Below are 24638 nucleotides of genomic sequence, written 5' to 3' on the forward strand. Positions count from 1 at the left end.
TTTTCAGTAACCTAATAATTTTTCACAGTAGCTGAATTCCGCAATGCTTACTATTACATGTATCCCTGACAAATCAGCATAAAAGTACCGGACAGACAAACAGTGAGTCGAAAAGTCATGGAAACCCAGTGATCTGGCTTCACCCAATCAACTAATCTAATATAACGCGTAAAACATAAACCTAGCTATTTATAGTACGAAAGCAGTTAGTCGGACAATTTCGGTCCCATTAATCATCCGAGCTGTCACAGGGTCAAAGGCTGAACAGTCAATTGACTGTTGAATCACGACGTACCCACTTCTGAGCCGGCATTCAATTACACTAAATGGGGAACATATCTATTACATGTATACTCTTACAACTAGTTAAGTAGTTTATGTCTGCTTAGAGTCTTAGACTCTGTACTTCACGCCAATCTCTCACTGAGGCGTAGGTAGATATTTCTCATTACTGAGTGTTATGACCTCTGCCGTTTATTAGGGTTTCTAACCTCAAAAGGAACCCTTACCTATAGGATTATTTCGTTGTCAGTTTGTCTGTCATCTGTTTTTACAAGGGAATTATAACCTACTTCCCGATGACCTATTAGAATCATGAAAGGCAGGACCTACTGTCCTTTAGCACAAGTAAAGCAAAAGACTTCGGGTCTTTTGCTTTACCCACTTGCGCTAAAAGTGTGAATTTGTGGTTACATAAAAAAAAAATGTGTTGGAACAAGTAATTTGTTTACTAAATCACATCATAGATGACGCTGTCTGTAATTAACTACCTGCTCATGATTCTAGAATCTTGATCAACGGGAAGTAAGACCCTATAGGTTTTGATTCCCTGTTTGTTTCTTGCACGACAGGCAGACGGACAGACACTAAAAGTAATCCTATGAAGGTACCATTTTCTTTTTGAAGTACGGAATCCTAAAAACGCACCGAATTGAAAACCTTCTTTTTTGAAACCGATTAAAAAATTGTGATTTGTTCCAGAATGGATTCGTATCGGCTCTCCCGTACCTCTGCATGTGGCTGTTCTCAATGTTTATCTCCGTAGTGGCGGACTGGATGCTGTCCAGCGGGCGCTTCAACCACACGCAAGTTCGGAAGATCATCAACAGTATTGGTACGTTGGATAGGAGCAGGCGTTATTTTGCGGAAGTCACCACGAACAACAATCCGCCAAAACAGCCATAATACTTATTAAATGTAAGGTACAACCAGGGACGGACCGTGACTGTGGGGCCCGGTGCTAATACTACTTGGGGACCTGCCTAATTCATCAACTAATTGCCAGTTTGCCAAAAAACTTTTGAATGATAGTACACAACCCACCGAAAAGATGCAAAAGCCTATTCAACTTTGAATGGCTGCGTCTATGAGAAAATACACCGAAAATAAATGGCGAGGAGTATATTCATCCATCCATCCATCCATCAGCCTGTAAGCGTCCACTGCTGGACATAGGCCTTTCCAAGAGCGCGCCACCAAACACGGTCCTCCGCCTTCCTCATCCACCCGCTCCCCGCCACCTTCTTCAGGTCATCGGTCCAGCGGGCTGGAGGTCGTCCCACACTGCGCTTACCGGTACGCGGTCTCCACTCCAGAATAGGAGGAGTATATTACAGTAGTATAATATTGTAGTATAGTATTGTAGGAGAGAAGAGCGCGATAGCGAGAAAATACAACCAAAACAGATTTTTTTTAATTCACACACAGTATTGTCCATTTTGTCAAATGGGGGCTGGCGGCCATGTACAGACACGGGTTTCTGGGCTGCAGCCCAAAAGCTCTTATAAAGACCCGCCCATGGGTACAACGTGCATGATGTGATGTATGCACCGTCCTCTCTCTGACTAATAAAGAAGCAGGAAACGGCAAGAAGCTAGTTCTTGAACGAATTTGTGGATTTGTTATAAATACTTAATTATTTTTATTTCAGGTGAATACGGTCCAGCGATAGGGTTGTTCATCGCGGCACACACGGGCTGCAACCCCGCCGCGACTGTCGCAGTGCTCGCCATCGGCGTCGGCTTCAACGGCGGCATATACTCCGGGTTCAAGGTGAGTTCTGTTAGAAAACTGGCCAGTGATAGGATTGTACGTCGCGGCGTACACCAGTTGCAACCCCGCCGCGACTGTCGCAGACATGGCAAGCGACTAATTTTACTGTAAGCTATGTATGTAGTTAGAATTACATGGTTGCATAGCGGAAGTCCGACTGAACCAAACATGAAATAGATAAATTTTAATTTGTATCATTACACATTTAGCTTATAATAATAATAGATTGTCTAGGTTATTCTAATAGCATTGAACAATAATAATATAGTTGTGTAATTCTTATTTTTTCAGGTGAATCACTTGGACATCTCACCACGGTTCGCCGGCATCCTGATGGCATTCACCAACTGCCTCGCCAACCTTACCGGTCTTCTGGCGCCCATTGTTGCCGGCTACATCATCGAGGGCAGGGTATGTGCCGCATTATACAATACTTTGTAGCTCGTGCGAATAACGAAACGAATCAAAACGAAGTGGCGCTAATCACTCCGTCTCACTCACACGATATACACAGGTAAATTATAGTGTGCAAGTGAGAGGGAATGATTAACACGAATTACACCTGCACATGATTTGACGGCCACCCTGGTTCCCTTTGATTTTATAAGCGGAAAGTCCCGGGTTCAATTCTTGGCAGGGGCAATCAAACACAAGCTAGCCCAGCTTCATTGTTTTCCCATAGCCCAGAGCATTGTTTTCTCAAAATATAGGTATATATAATAAATATATTTTTCAATAATATATTTTTTTAATTCCTGATAAAGTTTTTCCTATATCCACAGCCCACACAAGCCCAATGGAGGATAGTGTTCTACATCGCAGCGTGCATATACATTTTCTGCGCTACATTCTACAACATCTTCGGCTCGGGTCGGAGGCAGGAGTGGGACAACCCTGCCGAAGACGAGGCGCTGGCGAAAAAGGCGGCGGCCAAGAAAGCGACCAAGTCGGAGAAGAAAGCTGGCAACCCGAACACAGCGGAAACCGCACAATAGCACGTTTAAAATACGCTCGGCACACACAACTGGCAACACTTTGATCGAGAGTGGCAATCCTTATTTGCAGCGAGATTTTGTTGCAACTTTTAACCCTTAATTGCAACTAGCAACATGAAATTGTAACAGGCAAACTAAGTTGTTAAAAATTATGAAAAATCCCCGGATAACATGTGGTTATTGTCTTAAAGAATTCAAATCTTTTATTACCTAAGGGGGAAAGATTGAAAAAAAGAGAGGAAACTATTTATAGCATTAGCAACTGTAATGAGGCCCCCAAGCCGAAGTGACCTCAATAGTAAATGGCAAACCACCCAAAATTAAAAAAAAAACAAAATTCGCTCCTAAGAAAGCACCTACCTTCAATATGAGTTTTCTAGTTAGTACAAATTTATTGAACGCATTAGTAAAAAATACTTTTGTTATTTATGTTAACCATTTTTTGTATGATTAAGGTTGTGTCTGCTTTGAGCGAAAGATTACGATAATGAATTCCAAGTTTTGAACATTGTATGTGAAACTTTAGTGTGCACTTGTTGTAGATATTCTTTTGAAGATGCTGGTTGTTCCTATTTTTTGTGTAACAAAGTAAAATAAAAATGATATGATTATGGTCGAAGACCGGCCCCCTGTAACATTGATTGTATTGAGATCTTTGCAACTGTTGTTTTTGATTCAGATTGTTGCATTGATAATAAATTGTAAAATGGTGGTGCAAGGAGCGCAAATAAGCGTGCAAATTAAATTTGCAAGGACCTTAAACCAAACTCTTCGGTTAAGAATTTTATTTTTATCTATCAGTATTTTTAATTTCAAAACATAAAAGACGCACATCAATAAGGCTGTGATAGAATCTTGTGTTAAGCCTCATTTACATGAGAGTTTCCCGAAAAAAAATCGTACGATCAAAATAAAAAGAAAAATAACTAAAAAAGTTAAATTAGCTACATATCTACATTGAATAGAGACGAAAGTCGTAGATCAATGGCATTGTTTGCTTCAATATAAATTATTTGAACATAGAAATAATTTAATATTCAATTTGGTTTTCGCCTAGAATAAAGAGAACGAACTTCTTAATAGATTAAAAATAAAAATTAACCCCTACCCATGTAAATGAGGCTTAATGCAACTTGGAATTCATTATCGTGTCATTATATTTTAAACATGCTATTTATTTATTAAATATATTATAATTATATTAAGTACCATACAAGTATTGTTCATAATTTTATAGTTTGAGAAGAGAATAATAGAGACGCGTGAAAGGTGTTAAATGACGATGGGTCCAAGATTTTTTATTATCTAAAAAAACGTTACCGTCCTAGCCAGTGACTTCACAAAACCTCGCATTCGAACATAGATAGTAAATTTTGATTAAAATAAACATTACTTTTGACTTGTTAATCCAATTTCAAATTTGCAGTACTCGAATAAAAAATGTAGCAAATCGAATAAATGACCGTATAAAAAAATTGTAGATTAGACTAAAATCATTTTACAAAATAATTGGTGTAATTTTTTACTATTTAATCGACTTTTTAGATTTGAATAATTCCATTTGTTTGTCAATAATTGCCAAATGGTACCTATGAGTGAATTTATTATTAGTCCCTCCCGTATCGCTATAAGCGAAAGTTGCTGCGTTAGGCTGGGTCCATGTTTGTATCATTATGGTTTATCATGGTACATACCGAGTATCATGATCACTAGTTTGGATGCATTTGGTGTATTTTTGCGTCCTAACTCCAAACTAACGACTATGATACAAGTCAATACGATACGCTAAAATGATACAAATGGACCCAACTTTAGTAGGCAGTAAAAATATGATATAATTTATATTTTATGCATTAAGTTTTTAATTTGTACACGTGACGTCAAACGACGGTGTGCGCCCAGAGCTAATGTGATCATTCTGTTATTAATTGTAAGTAATCTTAAGCCGTTTTATACAAACATTACATACAAATTAAAGTTATAAATAATAAAATAACACAGTAATTATGAAAACTAAAAAAACTTGAGAAAGTTCTGAAATTTTAAATAGCAAACACATTTTCTAGCAAAAAAAAAAATGTCTGTCCTATAAAATTATAATTATTAAGAACCGATATTCCAGCTTGTATGATATAACAACTTTTAAACATCAACTTCAACTTTTGCTTCTTTTGAGTAGTAGTAAATTAATAAAAAATAAGAAAGAAAGTAAATTATTACTTAAATAATTTTATTTAAACCTGTCTCATTTAGAGTTGACTAGCATTTAATTGAATAAAATAATTAGAATAACCTGCTTCAGAACGAGGCCCCTAGTGAAGGGAGGCCTTGATAATTGATATTTTGCCCGTCTTGCCACGCTATGAATACTTCACTGGTAAAGGGATTCTTATTTCAGCAGTAGGTACTTTAAAACATTACTGAAACACTTGATTAATATAATAAATAAATTCCGTAAATCTTGTAGTATTATTTGATATAATACTTAATTTGTATGTAATGTTATTTTATTAAATAAATAGAAGCTACAAAATAAAGAAGTATTGATATTTTATTATTAAACGAATTATTGCATGTGGCAATCTCCTAAAACGACAGCTACCACCATACATTGATGAGGTATAAAATATATGCCCATAAATATTAAATGCATTTGTATACTCTACTTATAAAGTTTTAGAGAAATACAGTGAAGTTTTTAATTTACTTTTCTGTTTTATTTTTAACCCTAAGGCTAGTTTACAGTCTACTGCTATTTTTTTAGTTAGGTACGCCAATGGACCTGCACAGAAATATTATTTTTGTAAGGCGCGAAAATATAGCGCGCGTCCGTTCGCACACGCGAATTATGAGCGAGATAGCATGAGTGACCCTCAAGAGTCATCTGTAAACTTTTATTTTAATGAACTAGCTGATCCATCCGTCTTCACTTGGATGTACTTACTACTACATATTTGGTTGACGTCCGCGACTTCGATCGTGTGAATTTAGGTTTCTAAAAATGCCGTGGGAAATCTTTGATTTTCCAGCACAAAAAGTAGCCTACGTCACTCTCCAGGTCTTTAACTGTACCCATGCCAAAAATCACGTGGATCAGAATGCTCAGTTGAGACGTTATTGAAGGAACCAACAAATAAACACACTTTCACATTTATAATATGGGTAGTGATGCTACTTCTGGATAGAATAGCTTTTGAATGGTGAAAGAATTATTAAAATCGATTCAGTACTTCCAGTTTATCGATTAAAAACAATCAAATATACTCTTTTCTCTCTGTAATATTAGTATAGGTATTTTTAACTAAAGTCATCTTGAAATGAAATTATTTATTAATAATAAAAAAAAGTTTATTCAAAATGATTTACTTACATCGTCATACTTTAACATGATAAACAATAACACCTTACCTTAATTGATTGCTTTGCTATAATGTTGTAAACTGAATGCACCCGTTCCACTTCTGCAAGGCTGGCCCAACATCAGACAACTGGACGCCGATCTTATAAAATCCTTCTTAGCATTAAGTACGGCTTCCTTCAAGAATATTAGTGAAGATTCAAAGGACATTTGTTGCAACGGAGATGTGGACGCTTCCATACCTTTCCGACTCATCGGTTCAAACACTCCGTTATAAGTCATATAATCTGCGATCAACGACAAATGTCTGGGATCCACTACAATCCCGTAGACGTTAAACACATTCTGTATTTCCTTTGTAATAATTTTATTGGCTGCTTCTATGCCATACGTGTTAGCGATCGCATGAACGTCGTTACTGTACAGCCTATTCAAATCCAGCAAATGATTGTACTTGGACATCTGTACAATATTGATTCCTTCCGTCTTCAAATACAGCTGGTTTTTTTCCTTATTCGTGATTGCTCGTCTGATATTCTTGATCTCATAAATGACTGATCTAGCAGCTGCATCGCGTAGGGCTTGTGTGAGGTCTACCCTCAGAAATGAGACGGGGAAAAGCACGGTTAGTTCACACCATCTGCTGTTTTTAGTGTCGAATGTATAGTTTGTGGCATTGTTTAAGTTTTCGACGACTTCGTTCATTGTCTTGTTGGCTTTTTCGCTGACTTCATTTTCGGTGACTTCGACGACGTCATCGTTTTCTTTCTCAGCCTGTTCCTCTTGTTCTGCTTCGTCGTCCGACTTTTCCTCTTCCCCAGACTCAGGGTCCTCGTACTCTTGTTCCTCAGAATGTTTTTTACGTATTTTCACCTGCAATGTCAAAGTTATTTTTCGTTTATTTTATTGAAGCGAAGTTGCTTAACAGACGTGACCTAGATTCCATCTAGACTTGACCCCCGATTGTGTAAGAAAAAGTAGAATTTTTTCTTTTGAAAAAGTTAATTCCCTGTTCACAGCCAATCAAGAGGCAGAATTTGCTACCGATTACGATGAATACGTTTTTCTTACACAATGGGACTGATTAGTCTTGTAAAAAATCTTGTAGTCCATATTGGCAGCAATATGGCGCATATTGCTGCCAATATGGACTACAAGATTTTACATATAATACATAAGAAGCTTCGCTTCTGCTGGCTGTTCCACGATATCTCACGGTTTATTAACTTAAGCTACATTCTTGGCATGTTAACTAACTAACTTATCATTCAAGGAAAAATCGGTCAAGTGCGAGTTGTACTGCCACACGAAGAGTTCCGTACCATCGCACAAGAAATTTATAATTTTTAATAAAACTTTTAATTTGTTTTAATTTTATGGCGGCCATTTTGAAATTTTATAGCAGCAATAAAAATACATATTCTGTGAAAATTTCATCTATCTACCTGTTATGGTTCACGAGATACAGCAAGCTGACAGACGGACGGACAACGGAGGCTTAATAGTCCCGTTGGCATTCTTTGGGTACATAACTTTAAAAAATGCAATCATAAATCAGTTACCAAAATAAAAGTAATACATACATCAGTATTATCATCGTCATCATTAGGGGCTTCCTCATCAGAACTGTCAGCATCAGCGGCCGGCTCCCGCGCTTCGGGAGTTACTTCCTCATCCTCTTCATCATCAGACATCGCACGACGCTTCTTATTATCTTTTTCCGACGCCCACAGAATACCGGAAGTAGCTTTAGCCTGCTTACGAATAACTGCAAACATTTCGCTGAAGAATTTATTCTGCATGTGCTTTATAACTTGAGGGGGCTTCACTGCGTACTGAGTTTTGTATTGGGAGTGCGGTAGAAATGCGAAACGCATGGTCGTCTTCAACTGCCTGTTCGGCTCTGTCACAATTTGGCATTGAACATCGATTTTTTCCAAAACATCGGCCACAGTCACTCTATTCATTTTCTGCCTCAACTTTTCCGCTTTTCTGGTCAAATCTGGGATGTTTGGGTGGAAAGGTATATCCATATTTGGCGTCTTTAACTTTGCTGATGCCGTCATTAAAATTTCTCGTAAACGAGGTATACCTAAAGTGACGTTCATGTCACCTCTTCCAGCAAAATGGAAAGTGTTCAGTGTCATCTGAGTGGACGGCTCGCCTATCGACTGAGCGGCTAACAACCCGACTGGCTCACCCGGTTCCGCTAAGGAAGCTAAATACTTCGCGTTCATTACTTCGACAAACTTCTCCTTCTCCGTAAATTCGCTGTAAGTGCTTTCTTGGCGATTTTTCAAGTAATCCTGTACGAAGCCATCCAATTGCTCGTTGATAGTCCCAAACTTAAACTCAGGCGAGTTTTTGCACGGGATTGGATCAGGACACCGCTTCTTAACGTATTGCTGCCTTTCTTCTTCATCTAACGAGCGCCACAATTTTTCTAACTCCCAATACATTGGATCTCGAGTTTGATCTGTCGGCATATCGTCCAAAACAATATCTTTTTTAGCTAAAGTAGAAAATTGAGAGAAACCACTAGTTCGTACTTTTGCGAATGGGCTTCCATTCTTCTTTTTCCATTTCTTTAACGATTTTTGTGCTTTTGTTATTTCTTTTGGGTCTACATCCTCTTTGAGTTTCTTTAGAACAGATTTTGCTATAAGGGCATTCGAATTAACGTCCAGAAAACGGAACTGTTTTTGCTTAAGAAATTGACACTTCAGTACATCTAAGCCATCTTCCCCATATGCAAATTGAATAACACTGCTGTCAGCGTCTCTAACTGTGTGATCATAACCTACACTTAAACCTTCCAAGTGTTTGATCAAACATCTTTGTAGATAACCTGAACGACTTGTTTTGACAGCAGTATCGATAAGACCTTCTCTACCAGCCATGCAGTGGAAGAAAAATTCTTGAGGTTGAATTCCCGTCATAAAGCGACCGTCAATAAAACCACCCGCTCTCGGAGAGACATCGTAAGGGGGAAAACTAGGCAGAGACCGTCCTGATATCATTATAGGTGGTCTTTTGCCTTCCAATTCAATCTGGCCTAACAAACACGAGATTTGCATGGTGTTGACTGTTGAACCTTTGGCTCCCGATTGCACCATGAGTTGTAAATTGTTTGATGGAAACTTTTCCAATAGACCTTTGGAAAGACAAGTGGTGTTGATATCATTAGTGTAAGAATCAAGCATATTTTTGTACTGTCTGTCTAAGTTTGCACGGAATTTCTGATCTTTGATCAACATTTCTCCTATAGTGTCTTTCAGCTTATTGTCGTCGATGTCCACGGGTACTTCGGTAGCTTTGATTGCAGCTACTCGGCCAGCTTGGCGAACTAAGGAAATAATTTCTTCACGTTTTTTATTAGCTTCTTCGACAACCAAAATATCCTTGACGCCGAGAGTGAATCCGAGCCATTGTAAATAGAAAGTGAAAACTTTCGAAAATGAGCTCAAAAGAGCAGAAGAACTGTCTCCACCATATAACTCATACATACAGTGAACCAAACCATATGGTGTTGCCCCATAGTGAGTTTTATCCAGCACTCCACATAAAAGTTCACCCTTTCTTATAATGACTTCTGCTTCAGTCATAGTGTCAGGATTCGAAAATACTTCACCTCCGCCTTCCCATGCTCTTGGCGGTTCTTTCTGCCACGCTTTTGCATTAATTTTCGCCTTGCCATCTAAGGAAAGGTATGGCTTTCCTTTGGGTGTGGTGTTCATTATTATAGTAGACAAAACTTGCTTCCCAGACCAAAGTGTGATTGGTTTTAAAATGGTAGGAGGAAGCAATTTGATTTCACCCTTGTGTTTTGATAATGCTTGAAAAACTAACTGATGGTAATCAGCTTTTGAAAAGAAGGTACCCCTTAACGACATTCTGACACCAGAAATTACATGATCTTGAATCAATCCACTAAGTGGTGTACCATCTTTAGGCACAAGATATTGCTTGGTTACTGACATGATGTTATAGGCTTCACTTCTAGCAATTTCATTTTGGGGGAAATGAGCATTCATTTCATCACCATCAAAATCAGCGTTATAAGATTTACAATTGGCATAATGCAATCTAATAGTTTTTTCTCCTTTAAGTATTCTTGCTCTATGAGCCATCATACTAGGTTTATGGAGGGAAGGCTGTCTGTTTAGTATCAGTACATCACCGTTGACCAAGTGGCGATGAACAATCTTCAAGCCCGAATTTTTAAACTCATCAGGTGTAAGGAGTTTTTTGGCCAATGATTTTCTTTTTTGTAAGGAATCAGGGGGAATTCTGATTATTCTTCCGTTATTGACTTCCAATCTCTCAGCTCCGGGATGCTTGTTGGGTCCATTTATCACCATTTTCCTTAATTCATCTACATTCCACTCTGTCACAGGTGTGGGGTAAGTTAGTTTTGTAGCAAACACATCAGGTATACCTATCTCATCAATGTCAACATTGGGATCGGGTGTGATAACTGATCGAGCTGCAAAGTTCACTCTTTTGCCCATCATATACATCCTTATCACTCCAGTTTTCTTTTCCAGGATTTGTTTCAATCCTTGACTGTCAATTCCTTGTCCTTCACAGCTGAGTACTTGATTTATTTGTTTCTGTAGATCTTGCCATATTGTATGCAACTTTTCTGATGGAGATTTTCCCATAACACCCTCATAAGCTTGCCTCGGGCGTTGGTCCAGACCATCGATAGCTTTTTGTTGGTCAGGTGCACTTAGAACTTGCAATACGGCTCGGGCACTATATGTAGCGGCCAGTATAAATTTATACACTTTTGTTTGTGTATGTTCAACTAGTTCTCCTTGTAAAACATTACAGGGTCTCACATTAGAGGGTAGTACTGGAATCATATGCATGAAGAATATACCTGTAACTGGCTTGCAATTTGCAAACCTCAGCACAGGGATGCAATGAGTGAGAATATCTTCATCGTTTTGCTCAATTTTTTCACAATAATGTTTAATATCATCAGGCATTAAGATTTTAATACCCTTTCCTGGCACTCCAGTTTCCGCAGCCATGTTGTACATGATCTTGTTATCAGATATTGTTACTTTGATAAGCTTACTTCTACAATACAAACAATTCTTTGATGTATTGATTGTCTTAAAATACTGACTTATGATTTTGGTCCGTAGCCTATCTGTATTTTTATTTTGGAACCTATCATTGAGACAATCTCTTTTTTTAAAGAGTTTTTGACATTTCCTGATAAACTTATTTGGCTTTTCTGGTGAGGTTTCACTTTTGTGGTCGCCTTTGACGTCACCTACAAACATTTCCAAGTCTAGCGCTGCAGTCACATGGCCTGCATCAAGTAGTTCAAGTTGCAATTTTAATATAGTCTTCATTCTATCATCCATTTGCACTTTGAAGCATTTCAAGCATGATATTCTGAATAAACTGTAAATATTCTTGATAAATAATGGATTTACACACATAAGCGGCAATTCTATGTGTCCGAAATGTCCAGGGCAGTGTAAAAGGGCATTAGAGCAGGTTGCACAAAAATCATTACGATCTCTTAAAGGTCCCAACAAAGGATCATACAGGCCTCCCTTTGTAGGGTTGCCCATCGAATCGAAGGAAATAGTGTTGGTGATTTTCGTTACGCTAAGTTTTCGCATGTCTTGCTCGCTAAACATGAGAAACTGCACAGAGTCGGGGTCCACAGACGTCAGCCCGGTCAGGGCCGACGAGAATCTTGAGCTTACGTCCATCCTGGATCACCTATGGATAAGCAAATAGCATGGACGTATTATAATAGTTTCTAAAGACATAACCTCTAAAGTATGAAATACCGCAATAATGCTAATTATTAGTGAGAAAACTTACAGGTAAGATGCAGGAACTGATTTCCTTAAATATATAACATAATTTAAAACATATTTTATACACTTATTGATGATTTAGTACTTTAAAAAAATTACAAAAGCAATTATTTTGATGTTATATTCTGTTTTTTCACATTTTAGGTTAAACCATAGTTAAACTAGAGACAAAAGTCAAAACCACAAACTAACTTTTAGTGATGTGCCGTGAACTAGCTGCAGGGAGGATTCAAGTGAATTCTGCAGTGCAGAAACAATGGTGAATAATAATAGCATGGGTAAATAGGTAATTAATCTGTGGTGGGTGGGATGATACACACTTATTTGTACCTACATTATTGCAGGTATAAATCCATAATAATTTTTATTGTATTTTGCGCTTTTCTTGGTTTGTATAATATAAAATCTCATAAATAATAGCTTACACTTGTGTATAAAATCTAAAATATTATTTAGTTAATTTTTTAATAATAATAATTATGAATAAAAATGTAAAATATACAAGGTAGAAATGCAAGGTTTATTTAGGGCAACATAATATTTTTAACAAACGGCAAGATGGCGGCACAAGATGAAGTTGACGTATGTGAAAGCTGGGAGGATATGGACGAAATTGGCGTAAGTTTATCAGTGAAAACCGACTCGGAGTACAAGGTTTATTTAATTCCTTACACGGTGTAGTGTATTAAATAATGAGTCATTGTTTCAGTTGGACCAAAAGATCAAGCTGATGTCCAGTGTGCCGCCAGTGTCGGCTCTAAAAGGTTGCAAGGTTACGAACGTAATTGTAGAAGAGAGCGCGTGTATTGGGTCCCAGTGCGTGATGCCTGAGCCAGCTATTCGTATACTGAAGCGTCCTAGCTCTTTGGCTAGTGGGCAGCTAAACGGGGAAAGCCGAGCGCGGCCGGTCAAAACCCTGGAACAAAGACAGAAGGAATACGAAGAAGCGAGATTACGAATACTTGGCGAAGCCAGGAGCCCAGAAGACGTTATTGATGACAAGTAAGTGGATATATTTACAAGTTCCTACCGCTTTTTATTTCTATAGACAATCCCTCCTAAGTAAAACTAGTAATGTTAGGGGTTTTTCATTTTTTTGTACTCAGTTCAATGAACTTAAGATAAAAGAGGTGCCTAAATATTATCCCTATTAATCCTCAGTGGCGTAGGTACTTAAAATGGTAAACTTAATAGGGAAAGAAAAATTCTGATGATGTTCATTAAATAATCAAATTAAGATCTAGGCATGTTCATGTAAAAATCAGTTAATATTACTAATAAGCTACGATGGGTTGTCTTCAATTTAAAGTTTAATCTTATAATTAATAACTACTGTACCTGTTCCTAGGTGGTCTTTGAAGATTCAATTGCACTACTTATGTCTATTTTTCATCGAGATTAATTATGCAAGAATAGATCAGTTGTAGGGGAGGGGAGACTTGATGGGCAAGTACCTGGTTAGTAGAATGTTGTGTTTGCGTATTTAACTTTCAACAATTCTTCTTTACAGCCTCAGTAGGTTACAAGACAAACTCCAAGCAAACAACCTCAACGAAAACCAGAGTACGGCTAAAACGAAAACTTGTAATGAAAACAATACCAAAGGCAAAGAAAGAAAGGTTCTATCCAGGCTACCACCCGGGGCTACGCCTGCTGGTGTCTTCCCCTCACCTCCACCTCCTGGAGTCCTCGTGATACGTACACCAAGAGGACCAGATGGCACCAAAGGCTTTGTGCGGAGGTAGCATTACGTGAATGTGTTTGTATTCGTTATTATAGTCCATCCAATGTTTTCATTATGTTTATAATGAAGGACATTCTTCTGGGGAGGTATGAGGAATGAATTTTATTTCACAATTTCTATGTTACATTTTAGAATACAATAAAATATAAATGTTTTGAGCGTAATGGTAGATACATTTGATTATTCAAAAGCACTTTTGAATAGTCCAATATATCATTGTATTGTAACAGATTTGTACTAAACTCTTCTGATTTATAAGAAATGCTCACACGTTTGTCAGAGTACCTAACTAGTTTCAAACATGTCTGAATGCTTTTTCAATGGGCCCCTGTTTGCAACTCTGCACCTAGAAAGTTCACCTTAGTCTTTGAGGCAGATCTATTGAGGGTGCTTTGACTTAAGATACTGTCGAAAGAAGACAGCATTATATCACTGGCATCAACCTATCTGTATATTGTAAAGCAGGTGTTACTTTGTGGAAGTTGATAATATACAAGGAATCAGAAGCTCAATTTGCTATAATCCAAAGCATGAAGGGTGATGTGGTGAAGGGGTGGAGATAAGGGTATTAAGGATGGTACATTTGACACGATTGTTATTTTGCAATTGTGCATTGTAAGATCTACATCTGAGGATGCTCCGGTTTCGGAGCAAAACATGCGTCAAGTGTGTTTTGGTGGATTTGTGTAGTACTGCATGGTGGTACTTGGGGCTTGCTTTTCCTGCATGCTTAGCAGTGGGAAGGCGGGCGGTGCAGGTCACATGCTGCATGTTGTACCATTCAGATTTGAATTTTTATATTATAGCAGTGGATTATAGCAAATGAAGCTTTTGATTCCTTGTATAAATCTGTCTTGCTTTAACCGAAAGTTAAGTCTAAGCAAAGTCAAAGTATGCTCTATAGACCTTAACCAGAGTCTCTCAAAAGACAGGCTTGAGACTAGTCAGGCATACTCAGACAACATGACGTGACAATTCATACATTTATATTTATAATGAATATCATTCACGGTAGTTAAAATGCTAAAATGCAAAATTGTACCCTGATGGAGTTATCTGAGCACTTGTGACGTCAGTGTGAAAAGAATGCATGCCCTTATAGGTACAAAATGAATGATTTGTCATAATATTCAAACAACATAGGTAACATAAAAGGAAAAATAAAATAGTTCAGGAAAATCAAACTATACTCCAAAATTATGTAACTTTAATGACACCTGTGAAACTGATATGGCTGTGGTTAAGAGGGCTCTCTCCGTCACTCGTTTTATACCATTTCATACAATCGTAGTTCCAATTTCATTTGAATATTAAGCAACCAAAGTCCATGAAATTTTGCAGACATATTCTAGAAACTAATATCTATGTCTGTGGTTTTCCAGATTTCTGTTAAAATATTCGGTTTCAAAGTTATGCGGTCTTAAAATTTTCATACAAATCTTTGAGCCCCTGTAATTTTAAAACTACACATTTTTAGAAAAATCTAAAACACCACAGACACAGATATTAGTTTTTAGAATATGTCTGCAAAATTTCATGGACTTTGGTTGCTTAATATTTAAATGAAATTGGAACTACGATTGTATGAAATGGTATGAAACAAGTGACGGAGAGAGCCCTGTTAAGCATGAATCCTTATCAAAGGTTTGAATCCCAGCAGGCATATCTGATTTTTCAAGTGCTTTGTTGATATCAGGTGGCCTATGTTTCAGTGACAATAATTGCAATTACCCCTAATTAACTGACACTTACTTGGCTAAAATGCACTATTGCATCAAGAGTACTATAAAAGCTAAGCACAACAATAATTGCTCAGATGTTCAATAAATATTGCTCGAATTATAACCCGTCAATAATTATTGATGCGTACATATGCAATATTTATTGACTGTCTGAATGTTACCATTTAAGAAAGAAATTGTGAAATAAATATAGTCAATCGAGTGCTCACTTCATGGGAACAAATAATTTTATTATGTCTAAAAGTAATTTATTACATACAATTTAGATAGCATTAACAAATTATGAGATTGAATTGATCACTCCCAAAAATTGATTACAAGGGCTTAAGGTAAGAACTGATAAGTATTATCATTACATATTATCACAGCGTAAAGAGATGCTTCATACAGTCAGTCGATGGAGATGTCTAGACTCTAGAGTCTAGAGTCTAGACAGCAATCCTTCGGTCACAAGGACGAGACAAGGATAGATTATACCATCCAGCAAAGTCTGCAGGGCAAACTTATTATTTTTCTTAATATTGAATCAGTTGTTCGGTTATGTAGGACATAGATGCTACAATACAAGCCTGCTCGTCCGTGAGTATCAAGGGCGTCTTCTCACTGTATGTATTTACGCCGTGATTATTATTATACTTACACAAATATTTATAACCTTTAAAGGCTTACATACACACTATGGTATAGTGTCCAACATGTTCTTACAAGTTTTAATACATGAAACTGAAGGCATTGTGAAGCGGGTCTATAAACTGTGCTGTTGCACTTTAATCCGAGCCTTTAAAATCTGATAGTGTGTTTCCAGCATTATATTTTGTTTGAAAATTCATCTCATTTTGCCTCTTGCCCTGAATCAGAAACGTGCTAAATGACATTATTTTGTGTCATTATAACATAACTTTTTATACCTAGTTTTTCTATTTGTATAGACACTTTGTAGGCTAAGATTAATATTAATTGTACATTGTTAGTTTTATAATTATTTCGTTATAGGCAATATTCAGACGTGCAACAAATATCGCGATATAAGTTATTCTGTCAATAATTGTATTGATGTGGAAAATCAACAACCTAAGCAACATAATATGAGTATAATGGTGCTAATTCGGTTAAAAACGGATTTTTCTCCTTCGTCCTTTCTCATTGCCGAGGAGCCCTCACCATCTAATCACATAATGGTAGGGGTCATTATCGGATAGTAATGCAGCGGGCTCCCAGATACTTCTACATAATATACACGCACATTTCCCATCCACAGATATTTAATAGCTAAATATATACAGGTCTGTAACAATAAAACATGCGTGTTTTTAATCTACTTTTAAATAAATATTTACTTTATAACTTTACAGGTCTAAAAGCTATCACTATGTTCCCAGCAAAAAATGATATCATTTTTAGATCTGTCAATTTAGTTTTTAATGGTTTTTTTTTTCAACTGGCTTTACGGCTCTTGGTTTTTGCCCTTTTAAGCCTGATTTTATATAAGTAGCTGAATTAGCAGCATTGACCATTTATGATATTGTATTGCAATATTTATTGACGGCCTGAATCTCGCCCTAGATTTCCCTTTCTCATATAATTATTATTTTGTGTTAACTGCTTAAGTTGACCGTGGCATAATTCAAATAGAAAGTATTATACATACATAAATTACATACCTTCAAATGACCTTGACCGTAAACACTTATGTAAGAGGCATTTTTTTTAGGGTTCCGTACCTCAAAAGGAAAAACGGAACCCTTATAGGATCACTTTGTTGTCTGTCCGTCCGTCCGTCGTGTCTGTCAAGAAAACCTATAGGGTACTTAAGGTTGATCTAGAATCATAATTTGGCGGGTAGGTAGGTCTTATAGCACAAGTATAGGAATAAACCTGAAAACCTTTACCATTACCTGTACCCCTCAGTGCGCGAGTCTGACTCGCACTTGGCCGGTTTTTTCAATCTAATTAGAGCTCTAGGTAATTTACATCTATCAATCATAATGTCTTGTGTACTCAATGTATGTAACACATGCGGGTAGGAATTGTATGGGTTTTCACGAGCATGACTTCTCAGCTGACTTCATACTCAAATAAATCCATACTTAATATTTTAAATGCGAAAGGATGTGTCTGTCTGTTATTTGACGTTTGGTGCAGAGATAGCTTGCATTGCGGAGATATATCCACCGATACAGGCTACTTTTTATCCCGGAAAATCAAGAGTTCCCCGGAGTTTAAAAATCCGGCCAAGTGCGAGTCAGACTGGTGCACCGAGGGTTCCGTACTCGGGTATTTTTTCCGACATTTGGCACGATAAATCAAAAACCATTATGCATAAAAATCTGTTTTAGAATGCACAGGTAAAGCCCTTTCATATTATAATAACTTCATATAGTTATCTTAATTAGAAAATTGAAACACATTTTTTTTTAAATGATGTAACCACAAATTCACGGTTTTCGGATTTATTCCTTTACTTGTGCTATAAGACCTACCTACCTGCCTTTCATGATTCTAGGTCAACGTGAAGTACCCTATAGGTTTTCTTGACAGACACGACGGACAGACCGACAACAAAGTGATGCTATAAGATATTTTGAGGTACGAAACTCTAAAAATATATGAATGTAAGTTGGTACGTCATATACATGGTCTACATTATTTATTAAATAATACCTAGTGGTTGAGGCCTGAACTGTGATAAATGATAATTAATCATCGTTTCGAAATCTGAAGTCTTACGCACTATAACTAGGCTAGGTTATCTATTTCCCAGGATTATCGTCCATTTTGACCTATCACTTTTAGATTTTACAGGTGTTTTATTTGTTTGGACTCTAAAACTTAAAATAAGCTTAGGCTACTTATCAACTGAAGCAGAGCAGATCACCTTTCAAATAATCTGATTGGTCTGCTGAACACATCTTCACTCCGCTTTAGTGGAAAGCACCCTTACTGTCCAATCAAATAAAATACCAAGTATCTAGAAATAATTTTTTAGTGTAAATAATAATAAAAACGTATGTTTCTCAGAATTTCGAGAAAATAAGAGCTTATTATGAAATTGGTCAACTTAATACAACATTAACCTATTTTTGTAAATATAGCATTTTATCGTATTTGACTATACTTATCTACTATCTATTGAATATATTTTTACATGTTTAAAAAGCGACATTATATAGTTTATAAGTACTTTCATCTATTTGTTAAGATTTCACAAAATAATTCTCAACTAAATGTGTGGGGCTACACACTTGCAACTTTTGTCCACGCAACAGTTTCATCTTTGACATCAAGAAGTTGATGGCTTTGTACAAAAACCGGTCAAGTGCGAGTCAGCCTCGCGCACCGAGGGTTCCGTGCTCGGGTACTTTTTCCGACATTTGGCACGACAAATCAAAAACTATTATGTATAAAAATAAATAAAATTCTGTTTGAGACTGTATTTAAAGCCCTTTCAAATGATACCCTATTTGATATAGTTATCTTACTTTGAAAATTGATGCCCTATTTGATATAGTTATCTTACTTTGAAAATTGAAAATACATTTTATTAAATAATAAATTATTTGTTTTTGAACAAATTTTAATATTTTTTTTGAGATGTAACCACAAATTTATGGTTTTCGGATTTTTTCCTTTACTTGTGCTATAAGACCTAGGTACGAACTTGCTCAATTCATGATTCTAGGCCAACGGAAAGTACCCTATAAGTTTTCTTGACAGACGGAGAGACGCGCAGACAGAAAGACAACAGAGTGATCCTATGAGGGTTTTGTTTTTCCTTTTGAGGTACGGAACCCAAGAAGTGTACAATGGTATCCATTTTTGCGACGTTTCATATTAGGGTATATTATATCCGATGGTGATATGGTGGCAACGAAATTGTTGCGGTACAAAAGTTGCTCGTATGCTGACGCCCTTGGACTGCAGAATTCTTTTGCCTAGAAAGACCTAAGTTTAGTTATACAAAGCTGTTCTATCGGGCTATAGCGGTGCTAAATTGAATGTAAACGGTTCTTAGCTATAACTAAACTGACAGGTCTAAAAAGTGCTACCTTTTTCCACAGGAAACAGTGTGAAAGGGATAGCACTACAAAGTCAGTTCAATTCCGAGTTTCATCGTTCGAATTTGTACAGTGATCGCTAAACACCTTTAGAATTGTAGAGATCTAATTCAAAGTAAAGATTTCGAGTGTGAGTGATAAAATGACTTTGGGTGGACCATTTCCATCCATCCATAATAAAATTAGCCCCTGTAGCGTAGAAAGAGACAAATGTCCCTTTCTCTCTATTTTATTTTGAGTCGATTGGAATGGCATTTAATCACTCGAAACTAGCAATTCTTAAATTTTGAATTAGGTCTCTATAATTGTAAAGGTGCGAAGTAGGTAGTCCTGAAGTTGCAACGATTTGAGCAGGTCATAGAAAAAGGATTTAATACGCAAGCCGGGCTAAGATTTGTTTTTAACCGACTTCAAAAAAAGGAGAGGTTTTTTTTTTTAAATCTGGCTTTACTCTGATTAGCCAATGTCAAGTTTGTGATATTTTCAAGTTATTGAATTTATACAAGTATGGACTCCGTCTGCGCCGGCGTCCGCCGACATACGCACGGCGCCCCTTTAGAGCGCTTCCCAGTCAGTTCCACCACCAAAAAACACCAAGTAACACAAAAACCAGCCACTCTTAACAAAAAAAAACACTCCAAACAAGCACAGCACGCGCGGCAGCAAACGCCATCACAGACGAAGTCCAAAAGTAGAGGTTGAGAAGTTGAGAACCTCGGATTCGTCGGATTTTTTTTCTTTTGTACAATGCGCAGTCATACGCCTTGTATTCAGGTTGGACTACTTATTTTGCGCGCACTGCATACTGATATGCTTAATTTTGCGTAAATTTTTTATGACTTGCTAGTTCCTCACATGACCGCTAGGGGCGCTGCAAGTATCATATTTTTTACGTATGTTGAAAGTCTAAAGTAGCCGTACTTACACAACTATACAAAGGTTGTATATTTAATAAAAACCTGTAGTCTTATATTTGTCTTGAATCACCTCGAGATATTATATAGACTAGTCATAATTTTTTTCATGTAAACTTGTAAATGTTTTATTTTGTTAAAATTAAAAGAATAATATGTAATTGTGCCAATTACCTATTAACATATTTATTGCTTGTGCTTGTTGTATAATTATATTTTTTACGATCAATAAATATTCATCAAGCATTTACTTCTTTCTTAAGTTTGTCGACGTTCGAAAATCAATTTGCGTTTCGATTTTGCGTTTAGGAAAATTTATTTGCACGATTCATAAAGTTGGGATTTTCTTTATTTATTACATTTTAAGCGTATCGTTAACGTGCGTTAATTTCTAAATGTAAAATAAATAAATGAGTCAGTGTGTACTTTCAATACCTACGTAAAAAAATTATATTGTGAAATTTTTTAAGTTTTATCACCTTAGGTTTTTTATTTTAATAAACTAAAAGTTACTGTCAATTGAGTGAAAATAATATAATTAATGGTCAACAGAATGAGAAAAAATTTCTTTGAGACTTGGCAATACTTGTACAAGTCGCATCGGCAAAATTCACATGCACAGAAAAGCAAAGCGAATGTACATTAATGAAATAAAGACCTTATTGCTTGATGTTAATATTTTAAATACAAGAACAACAGAGACTCGTGTATTTCGCTCATAACGCGCGTAAAAAACACGTTGCGTAACGAGCAATGGCTGATACATACGCGCTATGACTCGCTGAGATATTTTTGGCGCCAATTAAAAATGAAACTTCTGCGCAGGTACATCGGCGTAATTTATAAAAGTGGAAGTACTGTACGTGGCGGTCTGACCAAGGATATTTTAATTTAATTTGTTTTTTTGCGATGAATGCACCTACCTACGATTACAATTTACATTTGCGCAGGCCCGATGAACATCATAGTTCATTTTATCATTTTATACTCAGCTATTGGATTTTAAGATTATACGAGTCTACACTAGCGGCACGCTATGATGGCCGGTTTGACACATTACAATAGTGATGTGGAATGTCAATTTATTCTCGAACAAAAAACAATTAAGTTTTGTTTTTGTACCTGATTAAATAGGTTTAATAAAACAAAAATGTATATGTTTATTTAATTTATTTGAACGAACTGAATATTTGAACGAAAATGAATATACATACTTTATATGCACACAAGAAACATATGAATACAAAAGATACCAAAAAAGGTGCCACAAAAGGCCATAATTAATCAGATTCGTCCATACTACTATTTTCACTGTCGTCACTGCTATCATCACATACATTAATAATTATATGTTCGTTTTCTATAATATTATCTATTTTCACATCTCTTTCATAATCTTCCCTTATTAATTTAACAGTTCTATTCACAACCTTTTCCCAGTCTCCTTTAGTCACATGTTCACAAGCTTCTTCTAATAATTTTAGCATTTTTTTTGTGGTAAATGGGGGTTCTGTATTGTGTCTTGCAGCATATCCCTTAATTTGAGCCCACACCAACTCAATCGCATTATACTCACAATGGTAAGGCGGTAACCGTATAACTCTGTGCCCATGTTCTAATGCTATTTCGTCAATGACGTATCGGATCTTGGTTGGTTTGTTTTCTTTTAAAAGACGTACTAATTCCGCTTTTAACATATTCATGTTTGCATCTACGCCATTTTTACGAAGCCATGCGACGATATCAGCTTTCTTTTGGGATTGGGCAGGTGGCTTGTCAATTTGCATCGAGTGGTATGGGGCGTTGTCCATAATTATAATAGATGGTTCAGGGAGGCTACACAACATTGAGGTAAACCATTCAGTAAACTTTTCTCCATTCATGTCTTCATGATAGTCTCCAGTGGTTTTTGACGCAAAAGCCATGAGAGAACTTTCGACAAACCCGTTGATGGTTCCGGCGTGACAAATTATAAGTCGCGATCCTTTTCCTACAGGAACTTTGGAAGTAGATGCTGCTGTGTCATCGTTCCAAGAACGGCCTACAGTATGGTTAGCATTAAGCCATGTTTCATCCAAGAACACAACATTTTGCCAATTTTTGATTTCTTTCACTTGCCGTAAAAAAGTATACCTTGCCATCGCTATATCAAATCTTTCCATCAATATTTTGCGTTTGTTACATTTTTTGTATCGAAATCCAATGGTCTTCAAAATCTTCGTTAAAGAACTTTCCCCACCGAAGAATAATCCAGCTTCCTTCAGTGAATGCACCAACTTTTTTCTTGTTGGATACTCCTTCTGTAAATAGTAGCCGTAAACATGTCTTCGGATAGCATCGGCATCAAAGCTATCGATGCCTACGACTGGTTTTGCTCGTTTTCTCTTTTTTGGTGTGTGAAGTTTATTTTCTTCTGTGCCAGTCTCGCCATATTTTTTTTTAGTTATCCGTCTAACAGTTCGTTGTCCAATATTAAGCGCATCAGCTACGCGTTCAACCACTGACGTTATAGGTAAAATTGGCCCTCCATTTTGAGCTTCACGATCGAAATAGTTACGAAGGCGTATTACGAACTCACGTGTCTGACTATTTAGAACAGTTCTCTGCGTACGTTCGGTCATATCGACGAAATCCACAACAAAGGGCTTGAACAGAGTCCAAATTAACGAGCAAGGGTCAACAGTAATGCAGTATCAATATTTGAAATCCAAAGCCAGGTCAAAACTATATCACAATCGCATTGCACTGACAGTTTATACTTTTCGAAGCAACGTCAATTCGAAACTGCTTTGTTTTGCATTGAGCATTGACGCGAGTTTGCCGGAGGTAGTAGTTGTGCTAGCCAGCGATCCTATGTGACGATCGTATTAGATTCCATTTTTAAAAATTTATTGATATTTTTTTGCGATTTCAGAGGTTTGTCCACATAGTGAAAATTGTTCATATTCACAAGTACATTCACCCCTTAAATGGTGCAAACTGATTTTTCTACACTTGTATACATTTAAGAAATCAATTTAATAAATAAATTTTGAGTCCTAAACCTAAAACTACATTCGATAAAATTTATGAATCTCTGCACATCACTATCGTCAATAAAGTAATACAATTATTTCCTTCAAAGTCGTTATCAATTAATACGGAACTTCATGAGCGGACAAACGTCAAACCGGCCATCATAGCGTGCCGCTAGTTTAGATAAAGTAGTGAAACTGCACATGACCTATTTAGGTATATGCAGTTTAAAGCGAAATGTACATTAGTAATAAAATTTGCAGAAGTCAACTTGCACTTGCAATTGCGATTGACAAGCCACTTGCACTGTTTAACTTGCACTCGCAGCATTTCTGCAAGTTAAACATCTGCCAGTTTTATTTTTAGTGGACACTACGCATAGCGAAAATGTGGCAAAGAGCTAGATTATAGGTACAAATTGGACTTGTAACATTACCTACATTTGTATATTTATTTCCCATCACGCCATTTTGGTACTCTCTTCATTAATTTTTAAGTCATAGGTATTTTAGTGTATGGATTTATATTTTAACCAAAATAATTATTATTAAAATTGTTGAAAATAATGACGTTTTGGTATCAATTTCCCCCAACGTTTGTCCAGTTGTGTAGTGTATCCAGCGTGGTGGATCACGGCCTAAACCTTTCCCACTCTGAGAGGAGGATGATGATGGCCGGTGAGATGATGACCTAACAAACACGTACCTAGTACCTACCAATAGTGTGAGGTAGGTAGGTATGGGGATAATTTTGTGAACTAAATATTTGAGGAAAATACCTATCGAGTAGCTTAGGAATTTCATTAAAATTTGTAGAGAAATTTCAAAATTAGAGATCTAATTAAGTAACTAATAGATCTTATCATCGCTAAAGTATCATTCATAATCATAAATTGATTAGCTTTGAGTTGTTAG

The 24638-nt window shown here is 36.7% G+C and overlaps 3 protein-coding genes across 4 annotated transcripts in view; 2 read left to right on the forward strand and 1 right to left on the reverse strand.

The window, feature by feature from the left end:
• LOC123872796 (putative inorganic phosphate cotransporter) overlaps positions 1 to 5753 on the forward strand; it is a 76728-nt gene extending 70975 nt beyond the window's left edge. For both annotated transcript variants that reach the window (XM_045917330.1, XM_045917329.1), the window contains exons 8-11: positions 982 to 1114; positions 1931 to 2052; positions 2344 to 2463; positions 2835 to 5753. In XM_045917330.1, the coding sequence (XP_045773286.1) occupies positions 982 to 1114; positions 1931 to 2052; positions 2344 to 2463; positions 2835 to 3047 (588 nt within the window). In that variant the 3' untranslated portion in view covers positions 3048 to 5753. The remainder of the gene's footprint in view (positions 1 to 981; positions 1115 to 1930; positions 2053 to 2343; positions 2464 to 2834) is intronic.
• A 634-nt stretch (positions 5754 to 6387) lies between these two features.
• LOC123872786 (DNA-directed RNA polymerase I subunit RPA1) lies at positions 6388 to 12421 on the reverse strand. Its single transcript, XM_045917311.1, has 3 exons — positions 12259 to 12421; positions 7989 to 12153; positions 6388 to 7278 (listed from the first exon to the last, which is right to left on the reverse strand). The coding sequence occupies exons 2-3, from the start codon at positions 12141 to 12143 to the stop codon at positions 6457 to 6459; spliced, it is 4977 nt and encodes a 1658-aa protein (XP_045773267.1). The 5' UTR covers positions 12144 to 12153; positions 12259 to 12421; the 3' UTR covers positions 6388 to 6456.
• Positions 12422 to 12808: 387 nt separating this feature from the next.
• On the forward strand, positions 12809 to 14176 carry LOC123872806 (SUZ domain-containing protein 1). The gene is made up of 3 exons (XM_045917345.1): positions 12809 to 12872; positions 12964 to 13256; positions 13765 to 14176. The coding sequence occupies exons 1-3, from the start codon at positions 12813 to 12815 to the stop codon at positions 13997 to 13999; spliced, it is 588 nt and encodes a 195-aa protein (XP_045773301.1). The 5' UTR covers positions 12809 to 12812; the 3' UTR covers positions 14000 to 14176.
• Positions 14177 to 24638: the final 10462 nt, after the last annotated feature.

This window comes from Maniola jurtina, chromosome 15 (genome assembly GCF_905333055.1).
Source record: "Maniola jurtina chromosome 15, ilManJurt1.1, whole genome shotgun sequence".
Taxonomy (NCBI): domain Eukaryota; kingdom Metazoa; phylum Arthropoda; class Insecta; order Lepidoptera; family Nymphalidae; genus Maniola; species Maniola jurtina.

Coding starts and splice junctions, on each gene's coding strand:
- LOC123872786 (XM_045917311.1), bottom strand. CDS start 12,143: ATGGACGTAAGCTCAAGATTCTCGTCGGCCCTGACCGGGCTGACGTCT. Junction 7,279..7,988: donor ATGACGATGATAATACTGAT/GTATGTATTACT, acceptor TTGACATTGCAG/GTGAAAATACGTAAAAAACA.
- LOC123872806 (XM_045917345.1), top strand. CDS start 12,813: ATGGCGGCACAAGATGAAGTTGACGTATGTGAAAGCTGGGAGGATATG. Junction 12,873..12,963: donor AGGATATGGACGAAATTGGC/GTAAGTTTATCA, acceptor TCATTGTTTCAG/TTGGACCAAAAGATCAAGCT. Junction 13,257..13,764: donor GAAGACGTTATTGATGACAA/GTAAGTGGATAT, acceptor TCTTCTTTACAG/CCTCAGTAGGTTACAAGACA.